At 33.4% G+C, this 25609-nt stretch overlaps 1 protein-coding gene across 2 annotated transcripts in view; it reads left to right on the top strand.

Moving 5' to 3' along the window:
• The window catches only part of RB1 (RB transcriptional corepressor 1), a 128062-nt gene that overhangs the window by 50757 nt on the left and 51696 nt on the right, over window positions 1-25609 (top strand). For both annotated transcript variants that reach the window (XM_076009459.1, XM_076009461.1), the window contains exons 13-17: window positions 1763-1879; window positions 5184-5240; window positions 5327-5358; window positions 5445-5521; window positions 6521-6717. In XM_076009459.1, the coding sequence (XP_075865574.1) occupies window positions 1763-1879; window positions 5184-5240; window positions 5327-5358; window positions 5445-5521; window positions 6521-6717 (480 nt within the window). The remainder of the gene's footprint in view (window positions 1-1762; window positions 1880-5183; window positions 5241-5326; window positions 5359-5444; window positions 5522-6520; window positions 6718-25609) is intronic.

Here is a 25609-nt window from a genome sequence, read left to right as displayed (position 1 = left end):
AATCTTGTCAGGCCCTGTGCACATTGCAGTTTGCAACTCCTGATAGATCCTGCATGTGATTCCCAAAGGCCCCTGCTACATTCCCTCCCCTAACAAAAAAGGGAGAAAGAGATTGAAAACTAGCATGCACATTGTGTGCTTGCACTTTCACTCCTTATTTAAACTCAGATGAGATTTGGGACCCACTGAAATGCTCATCCATGGAAATTGGATATAAAGCCTGGAGACTTATTAAAATTTGATTTATTCCAGTAACTGTGCTTTTTGTAATTGTTATTCATTACCATAACCTGCCTGAGATTTTGTCATAATCTATTGTCATCTCTTGCTATGTTCCCCCCCAGGAATTAACAGAGTAATTTCCGTCATCATGTTCATAATTGTGTTAGTTCAGAACTGATTTTGTTTGTCCAACTTGCATAAAGATGCTGTTGTTTATGGGTTATCTGTAGCTCAAAGAATATTTGCCAGAATGTATCTACCCAATTACCTAGGACTTTTGCCAAGGGATAATAGAAGTTAAAAGAAAGATAATCTCTTTCTTCTCAAACAAATATGATTTTGAATACTTCCTCTAATATTTGAAGTATGTAGGAGCTCCTTTTTATTTTGGATTACCTTGGTTGGGCAGAAAATTGTGCCTCAAAAACATATTTTGGAGCTCAATTTAAAGCTTAACTTTTAACGAAGCTTGATAGCTTAACTTTAGAATTTTATGTAAATGAAAAATTGCCTATTGTAGAGTAAGCATGTCTTAAAGGTCAGTATGTTTTTCCTTGATTTTACTTTTTTAATAGTTCAAGTTTCTTCATTTTTAATATTAATGCCATTTTCCAAATATGTAAAATCTTAGAGCCTGTGGACATGGATGTTTTGGCAACAATGAGTTCATGGAAGGAAATCCTTCTTTGTTATATGTTTCTAAGATTTGTTTGCTATTTTTTTTTTAGGAATATACAATTATTGGCATTCTGGAATGTAAAATGTTTGACAATGGGCATCTTACAAAAAAAATTATAATTAATTTTAGAAAGTTTATTTTCTAACATATAATGTCTTGAAGGTATTTGATCTATAAAGGTTATAAAAAATAACTTTTATAGCTGATGAGAATGATGTTTGTGATATATTTTAATATATATCACAATATGAATTATAGGATATTATAATACTTTGTAATATGTGTTTCAGTACATCATCTCATGATATGTTTTAATTATTAAAGTTGATGTAGCCCCATCCCAAATGATACACATATTAGAATTTCTTTTGTAACTATTTCTCTATCTTATATTTCTGAAAATGTGGTTAAATAGTTTAGCTAATTGTTAACTCTTTCCAGCACAGTTTTACATTAGAATATGATACCAAGTTCAAATCTTAGTTTTACTTCTTCATCTGATTCTTTTTGGGTAACATATATCCCAATGTAACTCTTAATTGAAGATAGTTTATGAGAATGTATGAGTCTCTCTTTGATGTATGGAAGGACTAACACACATCTTCTCTTCCCTAGCCTAGTGGAAGAAAATTTAGATAGTAGGATTTTTTTAGTTGTACTCTAGTATGTTTCGGTCACTAACATCCAATGAAGTTCTATTTTCTGCTTATTTTCAGTAGTTGTGTCTACCTAGTTACAGTGAAAGTGTTTCCACATTTTTATAAATTGTTGAAAGTTAAAAGTCATATATTATAGAACAGAAAATGTTAATTCTGATTAAACAATATCCTCACCATTGATTTGTGTTTATACCTCTTAAAGAACTGCACAGTGAATCCAAAAGAAAATATCCTGAAAAGAGTGAAGGATGTTGGATATATTTTTAAAGAGAAATTTGCCAAAGCCGTGGGACAGGGATGTGTTGAAATTGGATCACAGGTAACTTGAGTTCATTTTGATTAGTGCTACTATATAGTAATAATTTGAAGGACAGCATCTGTCCAGATTATATAAATACTGTAATAGTCTTTGTCCAATAGTGTAAAACACTGGCAGATACTATATTCCGGCTGGTATTTATAGGAAACTTTATGGGAAACCACCACTTGCTCACTCCATTACAAAATAATAAGTATACATGTCAAATGTAGAAATTTTAGAAAATATTAGCTAGAAAAAAATTATAATCTTTGATATTATTAAATTTTTGATGTATATGCTTTGACTTCTACATGTATGAATATTCATATATACATATACTTATGTGAATGGGATCATATTATACATACCATTTCTCAGTAATCTTATTGAGTGATAGTATTGTTTCAAAAAATCTAAAGCTAATATATTTGTTGAGAGTATGGAGTTATAAACCCAGGAGTTACAGCCCTGGGTTTATATCTGGTTTTACTCTTGAGCTGTGTTGATCTTGGATGTGTCATTTAACTTCTCTGAGATTCAGGTTCTGTATTTGCTCTGCTTTGTTGTGTGGCATTAATGAGGGCAATATATAAAAATATGTTGGAAAACTGTAATCCACTGTACACATTTATTTCAATGTAGTGAGGTTATATTTTGATGCCATCAGTGTTTTAAACATCTACATTTAATAATTCTTTTTGGTTGTACAGTCATGTATCACTTAACAACAGGCTGTGTTCTGAGATATGTGTTGTCAGGCAATCTTGTTACCTGTGCAAACACTGTAGAGTGTACCTACATAAACCTAGGTGGTATAGCTGTGTGGAAAACCACACAAACTCAAAGTGCTTTTTCCTGTTCTTTCACTCAACAACAACAACCAACACAGAAGACTTCTGTGACCCCAAAATATGTAGAGAGTTCTCCCCATAAGCATGCAATCAGTTCTGCTGTGGATACCAGCTGGGTATCCTCCAATTCAATTTTGACACTTCCTACCTGAAGATATCAGATCCCATAGGTTGAGGGCTCAGTCTCTAAGACACCAGTGGCAAGCTCATGCCTCCAGAAGTTCTGACCAACCAGCTTCAAGTTGGGGTTCCCACAATCCCCTCTTTAGGTTTAATTAATTTGCTAGAGCATCTCATAGAACTCAGGGAAACACATTTACTGATTTATTACGGAGGATATTGTAAAGGATACAAATAAACTGCCAGATGAAGAGATATATAGGGTCAGGTCTGGAAGGGTCCTGAGCACAAGAGCTTCTGCTCCGTGGAGTTGGTATGCACTAGCTTTCCCACACATGGATGAGTTCTTGTTCACCTTCCTGTAAGCCTCCATGTATTTAGCTATTGAGATGCTCTCAGAACTTTGTTATTTTTTGGTTTTATGGAAGCTTCATTATGTAAGTATGATTGATTAAACCATTGGCTTCATTATATAGGCATGATTGATTCAACCATTGGCTATTGGTAATTAACTTTTGGTTCCTCTCTCCTTCCTGGAGTTAGGGAGTGGGGTTGAAAGTCCCAACCCTCTATTCATGCTTTGGTCTTTCTGGTGACCAGCCCCCATCCTTCAACTCATTAGCATACAAAATAAACTTACCACTTTGGAGATTCCAAGGATTTTAGGAATTATATGCCAGGAAATAGGGTGGAAAACCAAATATACACTTTACAATATTTCAATAGCCTACTCCACACGTAGGCTATATGATATAGCCTATTTCTCCTAGGCTACAAGCCTGTACAGCATGTTACTATACTGAACACTGTAGATGATGGTAACACAGTGGTAAGTATATGTATATCTAAACATATTTAAACATAGACAAGGTATTATAAAAATATAGTATGAAAGATTTTAAAAATGGTACACTTGTATAAGATATTTACTATGAATGGAGCTTGTGGAACTGAAAGTTGCTCTGGATTAGTCAGTAAGTGGTGAATGAATGTGAAGGCTCAAGACATTACATGTAAACTTCATAAACACTACACTTAGGATACATTACGTTTATTTAAAAAATTTTTTCTTCCACAGTACATTAACCTTAGCCTACTGTAACTTTTTTACTTTATAAGTTTAAAATTTTTTAAAAACTTTTTGACTCTTTTGTAATAACACTTAGCTTAAAGCACAAACACATTGTATAGCTGAACAAAAATATTCTCTTTATAATCCTTAGTCTATAAGCTTTTTTCTGTTTTTTAAATTTATTTTATTTTACTTTTTAAGTGTTTTTGCACACACAAACACACTATCCTTGATCCACATAAGGTCAGGATCATCAATATTCTGTCTTTCACCTCCACAGCTTGTCCCACTAGAAGGTCTTCAGGGGCACTGACACAGCTCTGTGTCAGCGCCTGTGATAACAATGGCTTCTTCTGGGATGCCTTCTAAAGGACCTGCCTAAGTGTATTTTACAGTTAACTTTTTTTTTATAAGTAGAAGAAATGAACTCTTAAATAATGATAAAAAGTATGGTATAGTAAATACATAAATCAGTAACATAGTTATTATCATCATTAAGAATTATATATGCTAGACTTTTATACGACTTGGCAGCACAGTAGGTTTGTTTACACCAGCACTACTACAGATGTGTGAGTAATGTATTCTGCTATAACATCATTCTAGATGATAGGAAATTTTCAGCTTCATTATAATCTTAAGGGACTACTGTCCTATATGAGGTTATCATTGACCAGAACATCATTATGTGTGCATAACTGTATATGAAATTGTACTTTGAAATTTGGAATGAAGGAATATAGTGTGTGTGTGTGTGTGTGTGTGTGTGTGTGTGTGTGTGTGTCTAAAGTTTGGTTATTCTTCCAACTGATGGGAAGGTTATTTGGTTAAGACTTTTGTTGATAAGGTCAGTTTGGTTTGATTTTTGCCTTTGCCAGTTTTACTACATTTTATGGACAGAGATTATTCTCTAAATCCTAGATAGCCATCTTGAAAATATTAATACATATCCTGAGTCACAACAAATATTATAATAGGTATGTACAGTGCTTAAAATAGTACCGGGCATATAACCTATCCTCAGTATCAATGATGTAGACCGAAATGGAGTGAAGGAAAACCAAGGTAGCAGACATAGGTACCCTCTTGATAATTTACTTGGGAATGTTAGTCATCGTTTTAGACTAAGTCTTGAGTTCTGGACAAGCTAGCTTTTGTGATTTTTGATAGCCATATTCCTAAGAATGGTCAGAAGTATGTTTCAAGAAAAACTTAAAAAAAAATTAGTAATTGTCAATTTCTAAAATAGTAGTATCTTATTTTTATTTTTTGTTTGTAGCGATATAAACTTGGAGTCCGATTGTATTACCGAGTAATGGAATCTATGCTTAAATCAGTAAGTAAAAAATAATATAACAAAAAAATTCAATGCTGATACAAATAAGGTTTCAGTTAAACTTTAAAAAAAATTATCTATTTTAGGAAGAAGAACGATTATCCATTCAAAATTTTAGGTAAATTTTTTAGTTTTAATAAAAGAATTTTTTCTTTTTATAATAGTACATAGTTTGTAATCATTCTTTTTTTTTTCTTCCTTTAGCAAACTGCTGAATGACAACATCTTTCATATGTCTTTATTGGCGTGTGCTCTTGAGGTTGTAATGGCTACATATAGCAGTAAGTTAAATTTTAGTAAATAAACATTTTAGTTCAATTTAAAGTTAAAAAAAACCTAAGGTGTGGTGTGTGTTTTTTTTTCAGGGGTTTGGGACAGTGTGGGGTTAAGAAGAAATGCATATTTTAGATCCGTATATGCTGAAGAGTATATTTTGTCATCATAAGCCATTTAAGTGGCTTATTATCTGAATTATTTCAGGTCATCTTGGGGATAGTTTTCACTAGGCTCCTGTTCTGAGCATACTAAATCCAGGAAAGGTACCTATTGAAATCCCTTCAAAGACTTGTGAGATTGTCAAGTACAAAAGGAATATTAAAAAGCAGCCTGTACTATGGTCATGAAACCAGAGACTGGAGCCAGAATCCACCAGATAAACAGAACAGTAACAGTGTTTTTTATAAATGTAATTTTAAATATGTATTATTTTACAAATAATTGTGCAAATTGTTAAAGAAAAATTTTGCTTGAAGAAACAAAAAAGGAATATTTGTCCAAGGATACAAATACACAATTAATAAAAGAGGAATTTAAAGTAGTAAGGAAAACTGAATCCTCATTAATAACCAAGAAATGCACATTTTAAATAGATTCCATTTTCTAACTAATGAAATCAGCAAAATCTTGAAGAATCCTTCCCTCCTCTCACCAAGGATTAATGAGAATTAAAGTGGATATGCTGATGAATTGCTGGTAACATAGTAAACCTGTCCCTGATGTAAGTTTAGTATATTTAAAATATACTAAATATACCTTTGAAAATTTGATATAAGCCAGGAGCCCTTTTTTCCAGGAAAAATATACATACACATATATTCAAAATTTGGAAGCCTATTTCCTAGGAGTCTGTAGACTCCAGAATAAAAAAATTCTGCTGCAAATAAAAATTGTTAAACCTTTCTACTGTTTTAATTACTTGTTTGATAAGCCTTCCAAATAAAAATACCTAGTGCAAGTCTTAACATTTCATACCTAAGTTACATTTTTTCTTTCATTTTTAGGAAGTACATCTCAGAATCTTGATTCTGGAACAGATTTGTCCTTCCCATGGATTCTGAATGTACTTAATTTAAAAGCCTTTGATTTTTACAAAGTGATTGAAAGTTTTATCAAAGCAGAAGCCAACTTGACAAGAGAAATGATAAAACATTTAGAACGATGTGAACATCGAATCATGGAATCCCTTGCATGGCTCTCAGTAAGTAACTAGCTGAAAAAATTAAAGATACTCATATGCATATAGCTAATGAATTATCTGTTTGTGAGAGGTATTCTTAACATCTACCTCAAGAGCAAATATGCAATTTTAATGAATATAAGAATCAAATGGAATAATAGAATGGAGTTTTATTTGAGCTCTCCAGACCATATAATACAGCACAGTGATTTATGTAGGAATAGCTTTTCTTAAAACATAGCACTTTAAAACAAAGCAGAATTCTTTATTTAGGTAATTTATTTAAAATATAGATGTTCTATTTGAAAATGTAAATATCTGCTCTTAAATTTCAACAAAATAAACATTTTGAGATAATGCTATTTAGGTGATTAAAAAGTACATTTTTTCTTGTTAAATTTAGTAGGATTTATTTTGTCCCATTATTAAAAACAGTACAAGAATCTACACTATTGTTCAGTTATAGGTACTGTTTCAAGCATTATAGGAGCACAAATCATATTCTCTAGTCTCTGTTTATAACATATAAACTATTGATAAGGCTTTTGTTTTAATAAAGGTAGCATTTCCTATATAATAATAGTAAAATATTTATTTGAAGCTCTGTTATGCTTTTTATTTATTTATTTTTTATTTTTTTGAGACAGAGTCTCGCTTTGTTGTCCAGGCTAGAGTGAGTGCCGTGGCGTCAGCCTAGCTCACAGCAACCTCAAACTCCTGGGCTCAAGCAATCCTTCTGCCTCAGCCTCCCGAGTAGCTGGGACTACAGGCATGCGCCACCATGCCCGGCTAATTTTTTATATATATATCAGTTGGCCAATTAATTTATTTCTATTTATAGTAGAGACGGGGTCTCGCTCTTGCTCAGGCTGGTTTCGAACTCCTGACCTTGAGCAATCCGCCCGCCTCGGCCTCCCAAGAGCTAGGATTACAGGCGTGAGCCACTGCGGCCCGGCCTGTTATGCTTTTTCAATCTGCATAGTTGGATAATACCTTGTGAATCATCAGATTTGTAGATTAATAGTCGGTTTCTTTTGAAACTGTGTTGCATACTACAGAGATATCTTTTAATTTGTATCAGTGTATAGAAATGGTAATAAAGAAAATTCAAACTTCAGAATCCTTCAGACTTTAGAATCCTAATCTGCACATGTAACCTTAGGTTTAATTTTTTGATGTTTTAAATATCTAACGAATAAGGGATAATTTATTTCTTAGTGTCTTCTTATATTACCATATGGACTGAGTGGATAGAGGAGAGAAGTATGGGAAGTTGATAGAAAGACATTACATTGAATTTGGTAACTACTTACAGAACAAACTTCTACTTGGTTACAAAAAGGAGTAGGTAGAAGAAAACTTTCTGAGTCTTGGGGATTAAATGAAAGTCGCAAAAATAAATAGATAAATAAATAAAATAAACACATAGAGTACTTTTCAAAAGCTTGTGTCCTCCCGGAAATTGAAATCGAGACATTACCCTTTCGTCTGAAGGTGACTATTCTTTTTTCTTTAGAGAATTAATTTTATTTCCATTAGCACATATTTGTTGAATATGTGCTGTGTGCCGTGCATTTGGGTAGCCATTGTGAGGTTACAAAAAAGACAAAGGCCCTCCATGAAAATTGTGGAGGAAGTAATAGAAATTTACTGTTTAAAAAATTGCTTGTACTCAAGCCTGTTAGCTCAGTTACTGACACTCATGGCTTCTAAACAATATTCCTTTATTTTTCAGAATATTTGGAGCAAAAGGGAGCCCAAAGTTTGAAAAACAGTATAATTTATTTATGATAGGGTGATATAGAAGTCACAAAGCTCTGAATTTAAATTCTAAATGTGATATCTCTGGCAAAAACTATAGAGGACTTTTATTTAGTCATATATTTCTAATGTTTGAATTTTATATTACTATTTTAATCATAAAAAACTAGAGTAGTAGTGAGCAACTTTGTGAAAATAGGTCATGCCACCCAAGCATTATACTGTGTATTTTTTCTGTGAGAATAATTGGCATTATAGAGAAGGAACATGGGATAGATATATTTGAGCTTTCACAGATGTGCTTTTTTTTATTGAAGTATAACATATATACAGAAAAGTATACATCTCAAGTGACAGTTCGATGAATTTTCTACAAATTGAACACATCCATGTAACCAATATCCAGATCAAGGCCCAGAGCAAGCTTTCATAGTCTTGATTTTCTATTACAATAAAAATGTTGCATTAAAACTGTAGATTGGTGAGAATATATTCACACAGTGGTGTTGACTGAGAGAAACATCAAGTGAGGTACTACTTGCCCCCCCCCCATTAATTTAATGAAAGAGTATCATTGTACTTTCAGTGATTGTGTGGGGAAATAGGTTCCGCATTTTTGTTTGACAGTCTTGAGAAATAATAAACCAAGAAGGAAAAAGCACATTTCTGTTTCTTTTCATCCCAGAAAAATTAACAGGCAATATATTAGTGTAAGTAAGATGCTGGAACAATCTATTAAAAAACCTAGTGAAATCTTATTTTCTGGAAATTTGGGGATTAGAGGTGATTTAGAATGTACTTAAGGGTTAGATTAAATGGCTTTCAGGTGCTTGGAAGTTTATAATGCCAGCAGGTGATGAGATGAGATTTTGAGATCTTAGTTTCAGTATTTTCAAAATTTATCAGTTTTTTTCAGTAAATCTTTATAAACCAAGGTACATCAGGGTGCTTTAATTCTCTAAATCTGTGGCTACCCCCCCACCCCACCTCCCAGGTGCCCAACAGGTGGTGAGTGGCAGCAAAGGAGCAAGGAAAGCTTCATCTGTATTTATGTCTGTTCCCCATCACTGGCATCACCGCCTGAGCTCTACCTGCACACCCCACCACCACCATGTCCTGTAGAAAAATTGTCCTCCATGAAACTTGTCCCTGGTGCCAAAAAGGTTGGGGACCACTGCTCTAAATGTCTCTTTTTCTTGGACTCTTCCTATTAATCTCCCATCTGCTACCTTGAGACCATTTCTCTCTCACATCAGAGAAATCTTCTCATAATGCAGATCTCATCATGCCAATTACTCAGATAAAAACCTTCTGTGGGGCCTACTATATTCATTTGGTGATGATAGAAGACTACCATATGCCTCTCTGCAAAAAAGACCACTATACTACCTGTACAGAATATAAAAAGCAACTGCCTAAAATCACTGGACAGGAAGAACAGACTGTAGTTGAGAAGGAGAAGAGGAGAGCTAGGAGCATGAGGAGGCTTTTAGTCTGTAGCTAACCGCAGTAGGTGTGGGGAAGGGACAGTGGGGGTTGGGTGCCAGTGGGAAAACTGGGGGCTTTATGGCTAGGGAAACTAGAAAACTGAAGCAGAAGCTGGAGAAACCTTGGCCACTGAAGAGGGCGGAAGAATCCTGCAAGGGAAAGAGCCAAGGAAGAGTGCCCAAATTCTGTGTACCCACATCTCTTGACTAAAACCTGAATCATTCCTGTGTGTAACAGACTCAAAGCAGCCAAATGAAAGGCAAAAGATCTGCACTGAGATGAGTTGCTGCCCTTTACTGGGCACGGTTAAACTGTACGCAGTTTAAGTTCCTCCTAAAACAAACAAAAAACAATGCTCATTTGAGAAAAATAATTCAGAACCTTCACAATTAACATTTATCGTGTCCAAGATACAATTCTAAAATTATGAAGCATAAAGATCGAAGGAATCAGTGCATGTTTTTAGAATGGGAGCTTTAAGTCAACTACAGTCATGTGTTGCTTAACCTTGGGGATATATTCTGAAAGATGCATCATTAGGTGATTCATCATTGTGCGAACATCATAAGAGTGTACTTACACAAATGTAGATGAGATAGCCTACTACACACTTAGGCTATGCAGTATATGGCCTATTACTCCTGGGCTACAAACCTGTACAGCATCTTACTGAACTGAATACTACAGGCAGTTGTTACCCAACAGTAAGTATTTGTGTATCTAAACATACCTAAACATGGAAAAGTTACAGTAAAAATACAGTATTATAATCTTATGGGACCATCACCAGGTATGTGGGTTGTCATTGACCAAAAGTCCTTATGTGTCGTGTTACTGTATTTGATACCTCAAAGGCTGTTTTTAGAAGCTTTCCTCCTCTGTTTTTCTTTTTCTTTTTTTTTTTTTGAGACAGGATCTTGCTTTGTTGCCCAAGCTGCACTGCAGTGGCATGATCATAGCTTACTGCAGCCACAAACTCCTGGGCTTAAGTGATCTTCCCACCTCACTCTTCCAAGTAGCTGGGACTATAGGCTTGTGCCACAGCACCAGGCTAATTTTTAAATTTGTGGTAGAGATGGAGTCTTGCTGTAGTGTCCAGGCTTCCTCCTTTTTTTCTTATTTCAGCAGTTCAAAGTGTAGATAATGATTCCCTGGTGGTTCCTGAAACTTCAGGGAATTTATAAGGTAAAAATTATTTTCATATTACTATTAAGATGTTATTTACCTTTTTCAGTATATTGACATTTAAACTGATGATATAAGGCTATTGGCACCTTTGCAAAAATTCAGGCCATAGCATCAAGCTGGCTAGTAGTCATTGTATTCTTCACCATTACATGCTCTCAATCACAAAAAGAAAAAAAAAAAAAGAAGAGACCAGTGTGAGCAAGAGTGAGACCCGATCTTTACAAAATATAGAAAAATTAGCCAGACGTGGTGTGCACTTGTAGTCCCAGCTACTTAGGAGGCTGAGGCAGGTGGGTTTGTTTAACCCAGGAGTTTGAGATAAGTTAGTAAGTAAGTAAATAAATAAATAGTGTCAGTTCCATTTAAGAATGTTCTGGATGAAGCAGTGAAAAATATTTTTATTAAATCTTCACTTTTGGGTGTATGTCTTTTTAATATTCAGTATGATAAAATTGAAGTATGTATAAAGTTACATACCAAAGTATAATAATTGTTTTGAGGAAAAGCACTTAAACTATTGATTGAGTTGTGAACTGCCCAAGTCACTCTTTTAATGAAACACATTTTTTACTAGGTAGACTGGTGAACAATTGTATTTATTCAGACAAGTATTTGGCAGACATTTTCTTGCAAATGAACAAAGTGAGCTTGTCTGTTCAAGGAAAACAACTACCAGTAAAGGTTGCCAATGATAAGATTTGTGTTTTCAAGTAAGAATTTTAGAAAGTTTGTATCCACCACTATAAGCTTGATATCTTCTTATTACTTAAATTACTTTTCTGATGAACTCAGTGGTGATATCAATGAGTATAATTTTTTAATATTATATAAAGAGATTTGTCAACATTTGAAGATGGCCCATATATTACAAGATTTTTTCATTTTTCTGGTGGAAATCAGAACTCTTACTGGCCCTGGGTTGGTTCTGCTCCTTCCAGTGGCTCTTCACATGGCTTTGGGTAATTTCCTCACATGCATGTACTGATTGGTGTTCAGCTGAAGACTCAAAGGTAACCCTCTGCAGACTTCTGAGTTCTCTTTTTGCAACTCATTCCCTCTATGCAGCTCTCTCCTTTCTAGATTCTGTCCCGTTAACTTTAGTTGCCTAGACTTCCCTGATTTCTCAACTCTATTTCTTCAACCGGGGCACCACTGGACTCTATTCCAGTTTCTCCTCCATGTGCTGTGGCCTAGAAGGTCTGGGTAGTAAGCTATAGTGATGATGGGCTCACCATTTGTTTTTCCTCTCTCAGGGAGCACTGTCCTGTGCTGTCCATCGTTCATTGTCTGAAGACTATTGTTTCATTTATGTTGTTCAGGTTTGTGGTTTAAATAAATCCGGTCCCTGTTCTTGCATCAGGGCTGGTAGAGTTACTAAACAGAAGGCTTAGTGATTGATAAAGTATTTATAAATATAAAATATATATATTTAAAGAATATTTAAATATAGGCAGTCTCTGGGTTACAGATGACCCAACTTACAGCGTTCAGTAATTATGAACGGGTTCCCAAGGCTCCCCACAAGGATAATTTATATTAAATAATTAGATTAATAATTCAGGAACTAATTTCTTCCATGCGCATAAACAAACTCACCTGATGTAAGCAGGTCTTTGCACTAATGGCCAGTCCCATTGTTTATATGGTCTCTTAAGCACAGCATCACTTTTATCTTAACTTTTATATTTGATTTTGTGAGTCTGTGTTTACCCTTATGACTATGCCTCCAAAGCAGAAGTCCACTGGAAGTCCAGATGAGTCTGTAGCAAAGAGAAAGGTGATTACAATGGAAACAAAAGTAGAAATAATTAAGTGTTTGGAGAAAGGCCAGATGCCATCATTCACTGGGAAAGCATTAGGCTTCAGTTGTTCGACTGTCAGGACAATTATAAAGGATAAAGTAAGAATAATGGAACATGTGAAAGGCTCTGTTCCAATGAAAGCATCAATTATTACTAAACAGCATAGTGGATTAATTATCAAAATGGAAAGGTTATTATTGATTTGGTTAGAAGATCAAAATAAGCGTAACATTCCTATTAGCCTAGTGTTGATACAACATTAGGTGAATGTTATGTTTAATACTCTTTTCTGAAATTTCTCGTCTCCTATTTAAGCTTTTGTATGAGTTTGTTTTGATGTTCTGTTTGTTTAAATTAAAAGAGTGCAATAGTTCCTATAACTTATTATTACAGTACAGGGGTATTATTATTATAGTATTACACTGTATTATTATTATGACCACATATGAGCCATTATAGTTCCACGATCATCAGGGATCTGAGTTACATACAAATCTGACCTAAAGACATTCTCAGGAACGCATCTCCTCCATAACCCAGGGACTACCTATATTATTTCTATTTTCCTGTGTTAAATGCATCTGATCTTCTGAATAATACTGTTTGGGTGGAGTATTTACTATATAGAGAACACAAATACTAGTTATTAACTGTTTCCTTGTATTTTAATAAGTCACAAGAAGTTTAAGGCTTCTTTAAATGTTATCCAATGTAGCTGACTCATTAAATTGAATTCTTTCATCCTACTTTTGTATAGTCATCAAACATTAGCAAGCTTCTTCATTCAGTTATACAAATATTTGGCCAAAATACTTTTACATAAGAAATGATTTAAATTGTTTCTTTTAAATTATTCTTCCAAATTTTAAATGAAGGGCTATTTAATACACCAGTACAGTTGTGATAAGTAGCTCGTAGTTTTAGAGTTTTGATTTGGTCATAAGCTTATAAACAAATTTTTAAGTTTTTTTGGTATTCTTTTGAAATGTCAAACTTGACAGGAAGTGAACACAAAAGGGAGAAAAGCCTGTGGCTCCAAAAAAGCCAAAAAGGATATCTGTTGTATGTTTGTATGGTAGATCATTAACCTCTGGTGCACTTTGCACAAAGGTTTTATTAATAGTATTTACCATGAGACATTGTTAAAAAAAAGTTACATTTTACTCAGAACTACTTCTCAGGAAGCCAAGTGAATTGTAAGAAAATGATTAAGCCACATTTAATGCTTTTTTAAAACATGGATGAGGACAGTTAAGCAATATGATGTCATATTTACATTTATATAACAATATAATGAAAAATTATATTTTCAAAAGCTCCTCATGAGTTATTTCAAATAACCATGAATAAAAGTAAATATACTTTTTTTGTAGCAAGAGGAAACATTTTAAGTTTTAAAAACCTGATTCTTTCTGAAAACATAGCTAAAGCTTTAACCTTTCTCAATCTGACCCAATATTTTCACCTTAACTTCTACAGCCAACTAGTAACTCCTCTAGTGATTTAGAAGACTTAACTTCAGTATTCAAAACTGGAATTATATTATTTTGTTCTAAATATAGCTTTGTTTTCAATCTCTCTCTTTTTCCATTACTTTTCAAGTCATTTAGGCTTGAATACTGAGCATTGTCTCCTTTTTCTGTAGTTTGATATAGAGTCCTATAATTTTTTTGAAAATACTATGTCTCGGATTTATTTCATTCTTATTATATATTTTAAAAATCTGTTTCATTATATTTCCCTAGATCAGATCATCACCTTTCTTGAAGTAATTTGTTAAAGGTTATCCAGTTGGTGTTTGAACCAGATTGGTTTGATTCAGAATTCTATACTGGTTTGTAGTTAAGTGTTCTGTCACTGTCCCACATTACTTCTGTTGAATCATTCACACTGTTTTTATTACCACTATAATGTGTAGTCAGGCATATTAGTATAAAAGTGAGCAATATAAATAGTTACTTTTATTCTAAATGAAAAAATAATATGTATTTTTTTTTGTCTTAAGTAATAAGGTAAGTGTTTTGCATAGCAGCTAATTAGTAATAGGAAAGGGAAAAGTAACGTTTTTTGACCAGCTCCTTTGTGCTGTACTGTGACTATTGGTCTGATTTATTCCTCTGAAAGAAAGATTAAAAGAAGACTTTACAAAAAAGAGCAAACTATATTGTAAAAGGAAGTACTAGTGTGTATATATATTTCATTCATGCAACTCTTACAAGTGAGACTTTAATATAAATTTTTCAGAATTCATAATGATTTAGGTTGAAATTAGGTATTTGGATCAACTTTCAAGGAAATTAAAAGGAGGGATGAGAATGAAGTAAAATGGAAAGTTAGATCTATTTACATAGACTGAAATGTTAGAGCTGAGGTTTTATTGTTTAACTTTTTCTCTCAGTTTCTAATAAAATATTCCAAATATGCCTGAAGTCTTCTCTATAAGAAAGAAAAAATGTAAAGATAGAGAAGGGAAAATAAAGGAAATCCATATCTTAGAAATAAAATTTTTCATAGTGATCTTAGTTTTCTACTAGTCAACAAATACTCTAAAGAGAGTTTAAAAATGTAGATATGCAGAAAAAATACAAACCAAAATAAGCATAGTAACTTAGTTCATATGAATGATTACTGAAATATAAGTAGATGTTACTTAAAATAGACCTAAGACTGTAAGCTCAACTTAATAAAATAACTATTTCTTCTTCGTAATTGTTAAGGATCAATATGGCATTTAAATGGGCTTTTATGTGATCCCTTATATGTTAAAAAAAGAACAACAACACACAGAAAAACTAAAGAAATGTGAGATAACTGTTACAAATCATTGCAGGTCTTCTGTATTAAATACTTATGCAGGCAGGCTTGAGTTCTTCATCCAGAGCTGTTTATGGTTTTAAACATAAAATCTTTTTCATGTCTAAACCTTCGCTCAAGTGACTTGCAGTGCTTGAGCCCTCTCTTTGACCCCTAAGTCTAGTCTTTTTTCTATGTGTTTTCCCTCTTATTTAATCTTTAAAACACTCTGACACACATGAGAAATTGCCAGAATTCACTGTGGAGAAGTATTCACGACCTGTCTGTTCATGTTATGCCTCCCCGCCACACCATCCATATTGTACACATGACTGGTTCTCTTTGTCCATGAATTGACACAGGGACTAAAGAAATTCAGAGATGTCCAAAAGAAAAAAGAAAAAAAATCTAACAACTCAGAAATGTCCTATAAGTAGCTGATAGAAACTTGGTTTAAGAAGCAGTGTTTGAAAAAAAGCTCATCGCTTCCTTACTTCTTTGAAATCTTTCCTGGTCATCATATAGACTAGTGTCAAAATGACCTTGACTTATGTATATGACATTTCAATATAGAAATAATAATGGGTAATGTTTTTGCATGTGGCCTGTTACAGATACTATTTAAGTGCTTAAATGTGTTAACTCAGTTACTTCTCAATACTCTACGAAATAGATACTATCATCGCCATTTCATAGATGAAGAAACTGAGGCACAAGGAAATTGAGATACTTTCCTTGTCCACAAAACTAGTTGGTGGTAGAGCCAGAATTTTAACTCAGGCTGTCTGGTTCCAGAGACTATACTCTTAACCTCTATGCTGCCTCTCAGTGTATTTACTGTTAGGTATATGCATTGGCATGAGTAGTTTTCTACTCATGTTTTATCTGTGTTTGTATCTTTCTCTTTGTGAGTGTTACTGTGCTGTAGCAGAAGGAGCCTAGGCTTTGGATTACCAGATCTCACTTAATCTCCACAGAAGCCTAGAAGGGTAAACATTGCTATCCCTATTTTATACATAAAGAAACCTGAGGTTCAGAGATGTCATATAACTTGCTTTGGTGTGGTTCCGAGCAAGTCATGTATCTGTATCTCAGATCTCCTTGTTTGTAAAATGGGGATAATAATACTTACCTTTCAGAGTTTTTGTGAGGAATAAATGAGCGTTTATGAGAACAGTAATTAGAAACTTCACAGTTGTTAGTACCCTTCACTTCATTCCCTTTCTTCTCCTATACAGTGATTTCTTGAGAACACTATTACACAGTCTTGGACCCGTTTATCCTGGCTTACTATAAGTATGGAGAACTTTTGTCTTCTCCCAAGACACCTCCCCTCCTCCATTACTTTCTCAAAATGGAAAAAGTTGAAGAGGGAAAATGGTGTCACTGAACTCCAGCAGTGTTTGATGTTACACTGCAGTTGGAATTTGTTATATTGCTTTAGTGATGAATCATGTCATGATTACCCTGAGGGCAGTGTTAGTTACTATTCAAGTACAAACAAGAAAGGAGGTAGTAATTGCAGAAGAATAGCTAGTAAATATCCTCTGTACTTAACCTGTGGGAATGGAAGCGCGTGTACTTGGTCTTATTCACAGGGTCTTATACATGGTCATGATGTTAGAGAATTACTTGAATATAGTCTTAAAATTTTCAGTTTGTAAACTTGCAGTCACATCTTAATTGGAATAGTGAGGAAGGGCTCTGGAATTCTGGATGTGTAAGAAATAAAGAACAGACATATCTTTTGGGCTCTCTTAATTAGTGTTGCTTCTGAATTTCTCTAGGAAAATAAGAGGCTGTTACTGTGAGTTTAGTAAAATTTTAGAACCACTATAGGGCAGCTATTTACCTACCCTTATTATAAAATAGAACAACTTTCTGACTTTTCTCCTTTCCAAATATTTATGGCACATTTTAAAAACTGAACTGTCGCAATCCAGTCTGTTTCAACATATATATGTGTGTGTGTGTGTAGTTGCAGCTCTTGCATGTGTGGCTTTATTAATTTACTTATTGATTGTTAATATTTTCTACTTTTGTCAGAAATGGCCAAATATCAAAAGTGTTTTTGGTGTCTTCCTGTATGTGCTAGATTTAGAGCATGATAAGGAAACGCACAATAGGAAACAGCTGGGTTTGTTTCTTACCCTTTCAAAAAACCTTTTATTATTCCTGCTAAGTTTCAGTGTTTCTTACCTTCATTAACTTTTAACAGAGAATTTTGCTTTAAGATTTTGATCGTATTCTTTAAGAATTCTTCAAAGACTAACATAGATATGCCTTGCTATCTTTTACATGTGGCCAGTTTTTTCATTATACCCATTCCATATTTTATGATAATTTAATTGTCTAAAAGTTTTTATATTTACATATTAAGTAATGCTAGTTTTTGTATTGTTTTGTCATTTTAGATTTTTTTTCGAATGTTGAAATAAGTGGAAAAGTAAAATGACTTATCTTTTACTAATACATGAATAATAAATAAAACAAACAGGATTCCCTAAACCAATACTAGACTCACTATTTTTTCTTGAAAATACAATCTTTTTCATTGTGTTTCTGATAGAAATATTGGACACTTTTAATGCTATGTACTTTTAGACCAGAGTCTAATTTAGTTTAACCTACATATTTAAACAGGGTGTTCTGAAAATAAACTTTTCCACAGTTCAGTTCGAATGAAGAATAAATGGCCTGGGGTGATAGAGACTGGTAAAGATTGTCATGAGAATGCAGAAATGATGCCCCTAACCTTTGTAATAATTTATTTAGCAACAACTCTATAATCCCTTGTAGGGAAACTATTTACTCATGCCCTTTGCTTTTTCTAAAATACATGTCCATATTTTTTTCCTTCTCTTAAGTAGCTAAAATTATATTGAATTACATGTGTTTCAGTCTTTTTCATCTGGAGCAGTCTCATGAGACCACAACATAAAGTATAGCAGTTTTTGCCCAATAATTTTGAAACCAGTTATTTTGACCATAAGCAAAAATTACACATCTGACATAAGACCAAAATGGCTTAATCTTTTAGTGCTAAGTCTTATGTAAGATTTACTTTTAATGAACTGCTTCTTCTGTTCATAAAATACTGTACATAAAAAGCCTAAATTTTAGCCCAATGTGAATGTTTTACATTAATGTAATTAAATAAAAGTTATTTAAAAGATTATAACAAATGATCTATAGATTTTATGTTCTTTTAATATATGAGCTGGCAATTAATAATTGGTAAAATTAGTTATAAAATTATCACTTTTAAAAGAAAATTAAATTGAAGATTATATTGTTTATACTATAAAGATTTGTTCTATTTAAGAATGATAAAAAAAACCTTGATAAAAAAAGCCCTTGTTATTTTTTAGCAGCAATAAAAGGGTTTAAGTAGCATGACTTTTTCTTATATAACTTGGACTATGCAATTGCTTTTAAAAATGAGAATATTTCTTGTTCAAAATAGCAGACTGTGACCACACACTTTTATCATTTCATCTCTTTTCTCCGCCAAAACCTTACAGAAGTGACAGGAAAGAGCACACATAACCACACACACACACAAAATGAGAATGAAACCCAATAGCACTCAGACTGTGAAGTGGAAAAAACTATGGAAGGAAGTAAAGGAGTTGATTCATTTTTATGTGTAAAAAGTAAATGAGGAGTGGATGGATGGATAGATAAAGTAGAGAAAACTGCAGCACAGAATAGACACAGGAAAAGGGCTGTGGTTGATGGGAAAGTCTTAGTCAACAAGCTCAAAGTAGCAGATATCGAGAGTGAGGCAATAAACAGGAGAGTTTTCTAATACTACCTGACAATTGCCCTCAAACTTTAGCATGCATCTAGATTACTTAGAGGGTTTGTTAAAACACAGATTATAGATTGCTGGGCCCAACGCCAGGGTTTCTAGAGTATGAACCAAGAATTTGTATTTCTAACATCTTTCTAGTTGATGCTGTTACTGCTGGTTTGGGCATTATACTTTGAGAACATGAAACACCAGTCCCCCACCTAAGGCTGTGTCTGCCTATAAGAATCAGGAAAATGCATCTCCTCTATACTAATAAATTAGGAAACTTGCCCCTTTAGACACAGCTTGGTATGCAGAGTTTAGGCTGATGCCCATGCTATTGTGCAGGGCATAGTTGCTCCATGCCTGGCCCCACACCACACTTAAATTTTGTGTATGCATACACAGGACTATAGTTTCCTGATGGTGCCAGAGAAAGAAGCAGAGCAGAAACTGAGGTAAATGCAGACTTCTGTAACAAACTTGAATAAATAAATAAGAAAGGTAATTCTTCCTAGGAGGAAAATACAACAAACTATTGTACTGTTAGGTTATGTTGCTCCTTACTTTCTTATTTTAGGGCACCTCAGTTCAATGTCTGTCGATTTATTCCCACAATAAAGACAAAAGAAAATGGAGAAGAGAAAATAATAAAGATAAAAAAATGACAGCAAAAATTTTTCTAAAGCTAATGAAAGCCAGGAGGCTTCAGATGGAAAGGGCCCATAGTGGCAAGCTTGATAAATCAATGTGGATACATCTTAGTGAAAATTCAGAATTCTAAAGATAGTTAGAAAATTGTAAAAGCTTCCAAAGAGAAAATATTTACAGGGGAACAAGAAGCAGATCAGCCTTATAGTTCTCATTAGGAATATGGATGTTTAATAACCTAAAATCCTTTATCTGACCTACACTGTGAATGAAACCTGAGGGCAAAATAAAATAATTTTCAGACATGCAAGGACTCAGAAGGTTTACCTCTTGACCATCCTTTTGAAATGAAATTACTGGAGGATATGTCTTAACAAAATGAAAAAGAAATCCAAGGAAAGGGCAATCATTGGATCTAAGAAAGTAAAACTGTCATACCAGTCCAAAAAGGAAAACAATGCAAAAACTCACAGGATGCAGCAGGCCTAGAAAATAGTTGATCCAAATGAGAAGTTGGATAGTGTCATAAAGAATGCTTTCAAGAACAAAGTAGTTTCTGGCAGCAATTGCATGACCTCATCTAAATGATGAGGATTTAACAGATACAGCTTAAAGTTGAGAAATCAAGTAATAAGAATTATGGTGATAATTCTTTTTTAAAAATTTTTATCTTTTCTATTTCAGAATATTACAGGGGTACAAACGTTTGAGTTACATGGATTATTTTTGTACAGTTTGAGTCAAAGTTATAAATGTATCCATCACCCAGATAGTGTGCATTGTACCCATTAGGTGTGAATTTACCCATTTCCTCCTCCCAATAATTCTTGTATTGGAGTAGTATTGACAAAAAATTTGCCTTTTTTCCTTGGGCTTTTGAAGGATTAAATGAGCCATAGGTTTGGTGAAAAAGGAGCAAATTTTATTTTCTTTACATTTTTGTGTATAAATATAGAACCTTTATTAGAACTACATTGATAAATACCCAGAGTAGGTACTATATAAGTAAATAGGTATTGGTTATTAAAAATTAACCTTCAGTCTGGTGGGCAAATGATAATCTATTAATAGTTTGTTCTTAACTCTAGGCCCTTTCCTTCCAACCTCTACTCCCTCTCTTTCAGTTATATGTTAGGCCCTATAGAGAATCCAAAGAAGTACGAAACATAATCCCATTTCCTCAAGGCGCTGGATGTGTCTAGTTAGGAAGATAAGACATAATCCATTATACAAAGATAACTAACGAAGACAGTATATCAAATAAGTACTATAGAAAATAAGCATTATCAAAGAAGATTTTGTTTTAGGCTAGGAGTTGAAGTAGGCCTTGTAGTATGAAAAGGATTTTAACAAAGAAGAGGGGCAGAATGAGCTTGATAGACTGGGGCTGGGTGGGGAACCAAAGTATTAAGGAAGTGAGGGCAATATTTTAGAGAACTTTGAACTCAGAAACTTGACTTTTCCCTCAAGCAATGGGAAATCTGACAGCTTTTAAAACTGGACATTAAGTGAGAGACATAAAGTAGTGATTTAATAATAGAACTGATTGAGCTGTCTTGGAGGGGTTGAAGGGCAGACACTAGGAAGCAGGCTGAGTGAGGGAGTAGTTGCAGTGGTTCCAATATGACAGTGGCAATTAAAAGGAAGGAAAGGATGAAAGTTGTAAGTGACTAAATGAAAATCATAGGGTATGGAATATACCTTACAAATTATCTAGTCCAAAACCCTTAGCTAAAGATGAAGAGGTCAACACAGAAAGGTTAAATGACTTAACCGAAGTTATATACATTTGTAGAAAAGCCCTGTTAGAATTAATGTCCCTCTTTTAATAGATCTTTAAGGTTTATTCATTCAACAAATAATTATTGAGACCAGTTATGTGCTAGGCACTAATATAAATGAAGTTCTAGGGTTTATTTTTTTCCTCCGTCCTTGCTGTATTTAGTTTTTGGACTATGTAAAATAGGAGGTGGCGAGTATAGCCCACATGACGACCACCTGTTTTTGTAAATGAAGCGGGCCTAAAATATTTGGTATCTGCCCCTTGAGGAAAAAGTTTGTCAATTCCTGATGTACAATGTTAACATACTTTCTCAAGTCAAAACTGTACAAAAAAGCTTAGTCAGAGTATATAGTCCTATGTTTCTTTTTGCAAAAATATGCAGGTATATGTGTTTTCTTATTTTGCCTTTTTCTTACACAAAAAGGTAGCATAGTATGTGTGTTCTTTTATACTTTGCTTTTTTCATTTAACATCACTTTCTGTAAATTACTCCATATCAGTTCATAGAGATTTTTTTCATAGTTACAGCTGTATGGTACTACATTGTGTGTATTTGCTGCAGTCTATTCAACCAGTTTTCTATGACTGGACATACAGATAGTTTCTAGTGTTTTCCAATTTCAAATAATGCCACAATGAATAACCTTGCACATGTATATATTTTTTTGTGTTTTATTTTACTTTTTTAAGGTTTTTTTTTTTATTTTAGCGTATTATGGGGGTACAAGTGTTAAGGTTACATATATTCCCCATGCCCCCCTCCCCCCTCAAGTAAGAGCTTCAAGCGTGTCCATCCCCCAAATGTTGCACATCTTACTCATTGCGGTTGTATACACCCATCCCCTTCTCCCCCCTCCCACCCTCCCGACACCTGATAAATGTTACTCCTATATGTCCACTTAGGGGTTGATCTGTTAACACCAATTTGCTGGTGAGTACAGCACATGTATAATTGAAATTGTGTCTTCGAGGTAAATACTTGGAAGTGAGAATGCTGGGTCAAAGGGTAAATATGTGTGTGTGAGATATTACCAAATTTCCATCTATAAGGCTTGTACCATTTTCATTCCCACCAGTGATTTATGAAGGTCCCAATTTCTCTACAAGAGTTGCTAACTTAATTGTCCTGAGTAATGAGATTAAAATAGTCTTCACATCGGTTCATCAGGGGTCCAAAATTACAGGACCAAAAGCAGTTGCTTCACTCTTAATAGCTGTGCACCATTCATAAGTTAAATGTTTATCAGATGAAAATATGAAGTTTGCTCCATTTTCTATATTTCTTTACTGAGTGGCTATTGCTTTGAATGCCAATATCTATAATTAGGATTTATACTTCAGATTTACTTTCAGTATTTCGAATGTAGAATATTAAAAGGTTGCTGATAACTCCTTAAGCAGTGTCTTCGATTTCTTTAATTTTCTGTGGATATATTATGTATAATACATACTTTTTATGCTTTTTTTTGGTGAGCTAGTTACTTGATATTTTCTCGTAAAAGATAACTTCTAAGTTTCCAACTTCTTTTCAGCTATTTTCCATACCTGAAAAATGTCTCATCTTACTCTGCTCCTTTGAAGGGGGTTAATGTGGGAAAAAAAATTAGTTAAATCACCTACTCCTTTATGAAGATGTTAAAAACAGTGGGCACAGGTTTTTTTTGGGGGGGGGCAGGCTTGGTGATATTGTTTTAAGGTAATAAAAAGTAAAATCATCAGAGTTCTAATATTAATATAGGTTTTCTAAGGAAAGAGGAAAGAAAAAAACCCTTGGAATATACAATTTACCTTAAAGTACAACACTAACAAAGGAAAATAACTTACAATTTTGTTCTAGTACTCTTTTTGTCCTTATGTATAAGATTTACTCAGTATTTAAAGTTCTAGATGAGAAAACTATATTTGTTATCTGTTATGTATTATTATTTTTGAAGAATATTATAAAACTTTTGATTCATGTATCTTTTGACAGAGGGCAACAAAAATTTCTCTAGTGAACATAGTAATAACAACTAATGACTATTTTGCTTGTATTTTAAAGTAATATTTGTGCTTTTTGATCATGCCTTAAATTTTACTCACAGATCTTTAAGCTGAGGAAAGTTCAGAGAAATCTGTTATAGAATTCCCCACCCTTTTCCTCCAGATCAGTAGGTTTTGAGCTGCTTTTTAACTCAAAAATATATGTTTTAAGAGTGCTAGATAAATTTTTGTTTTCTGAAGTGTGATATCAAATAAAGTAACCTCAGGTCAATGGAAGAAAATATATTTACAGTATATTTAGAATATGAAGGAACATGCTTAATTTCTTCACTAATTTTTTTAAAGGATTTATTTTGCTTTTGGTTTATCTAAAGGAAACCATGGGTTCCTAAAGAAAACCTCCCTCCTGTTACTTTATTGAAAACAGGTTTGAATGTCTAGCAAATAACTGTGAATTGTCTGAAGTCATTGTAGCCGAAACCCACAGAACAGCAAAAATCAATTTTAAATCTTAAACAGTGTTTGTCCAAGTAGTATTTAGGACTTGAAAGATTAAGATATTAAAAATCAGATAGTTGAATGCTAAATTTAATTATATGTTCTTTTTCTCAAATAGAAAGCACTCTTTTTTAGTTAACTTTGGAAAGCTGCTTGAATTTTGTGGGGAAAAAAAGGATATGTTAAAAAAAATTAAAAGCTTTAGTGTTTTGTACTTTTTTTCTAGATTATACCTCAAAGCCATATCCTTTTTATGTTTAGTGAAATGAAAATGCAGGTGTGTTTATTATTTGGCCTTGTAGTTTTGCTGCTTTTTAATGTAAGGAACTGTGTCCTTCCTTGAATTATTTTGACAGACAGTAACATTTTGCCTACTTAAAATAACATTTTCAACTATTCAATATTTGCCTTAAAAAATGGTCAGAACACGGAAGGGAAATAAAATACATACAGTCATGTACTACACGATGTTTCAGTTAATGATAGATTGCATATATAACAGTGGTCCCATAAGCTTATAATACCGTATTTTTACTGTATAATTTCTATGTTTAGATACACACATACTTACCATTGTGTTGTAATCGCCTGCAGTTCTTAGTACAGAATCATGGTGTATATGTTTGTAGCCTAGAAGCAATAGACTTAACCATATAGCCTTGGTGTGTAGTAGGCTCTACCATCTAGGATTGTGTAAGTACATTCTATAATGTTTGCACAACAACAAAATTACCTAAAACTTGTAACAAGTGACACATGACTGTATATCCCTTTCTAAGTGCCAAGTACTATATTTCACTATCTCTAGTGTTTCTCTGACCTAACATATTTAAACCCAAGTTCTTTATTGTGATATAAATGTACTTATTAAATTGTACATTAAAATGTACTTCTGGTAGTAGTTTATTTTTTAAAAACTTATTTAGCAAAATAACATTTTATTTGTTTTCTCCCTCTCAATTTTTGTGGCATATATCATTTTGAAATTGGGTGCTGTTATATACAGTAAATGAATTCAAATAGTAACTTCAAAGCATACCATATAGGTAGTATCTACCTTTTACAAATTGCCTATAATGAAAGACAAAAACCCCAAAATGTTACCTGTGTTACTGCTTGAGATCTTTAAATAGCATTAATATGTCATTCTATAGAAGACTACTACTTTTT

Source organism: Microcebus murinus, chromosome 13 (genome assembly GCF_040939455.1).
Source record: "Microcebus murinus isolate Inina chromosome 13, M.murinus_Inina_mat1.0, whole genome shotgun sequence".
NCBI lineage: Eukaryota > Metazoa > Chordata > Mammalia > Primates > Cheirogaleidae > Microcebus > Microcebus murinus.
Note: the sequence above shows the minus strand (reverse complement) of the source record. Positions and strands in the feature narration are given on the sequence as shown.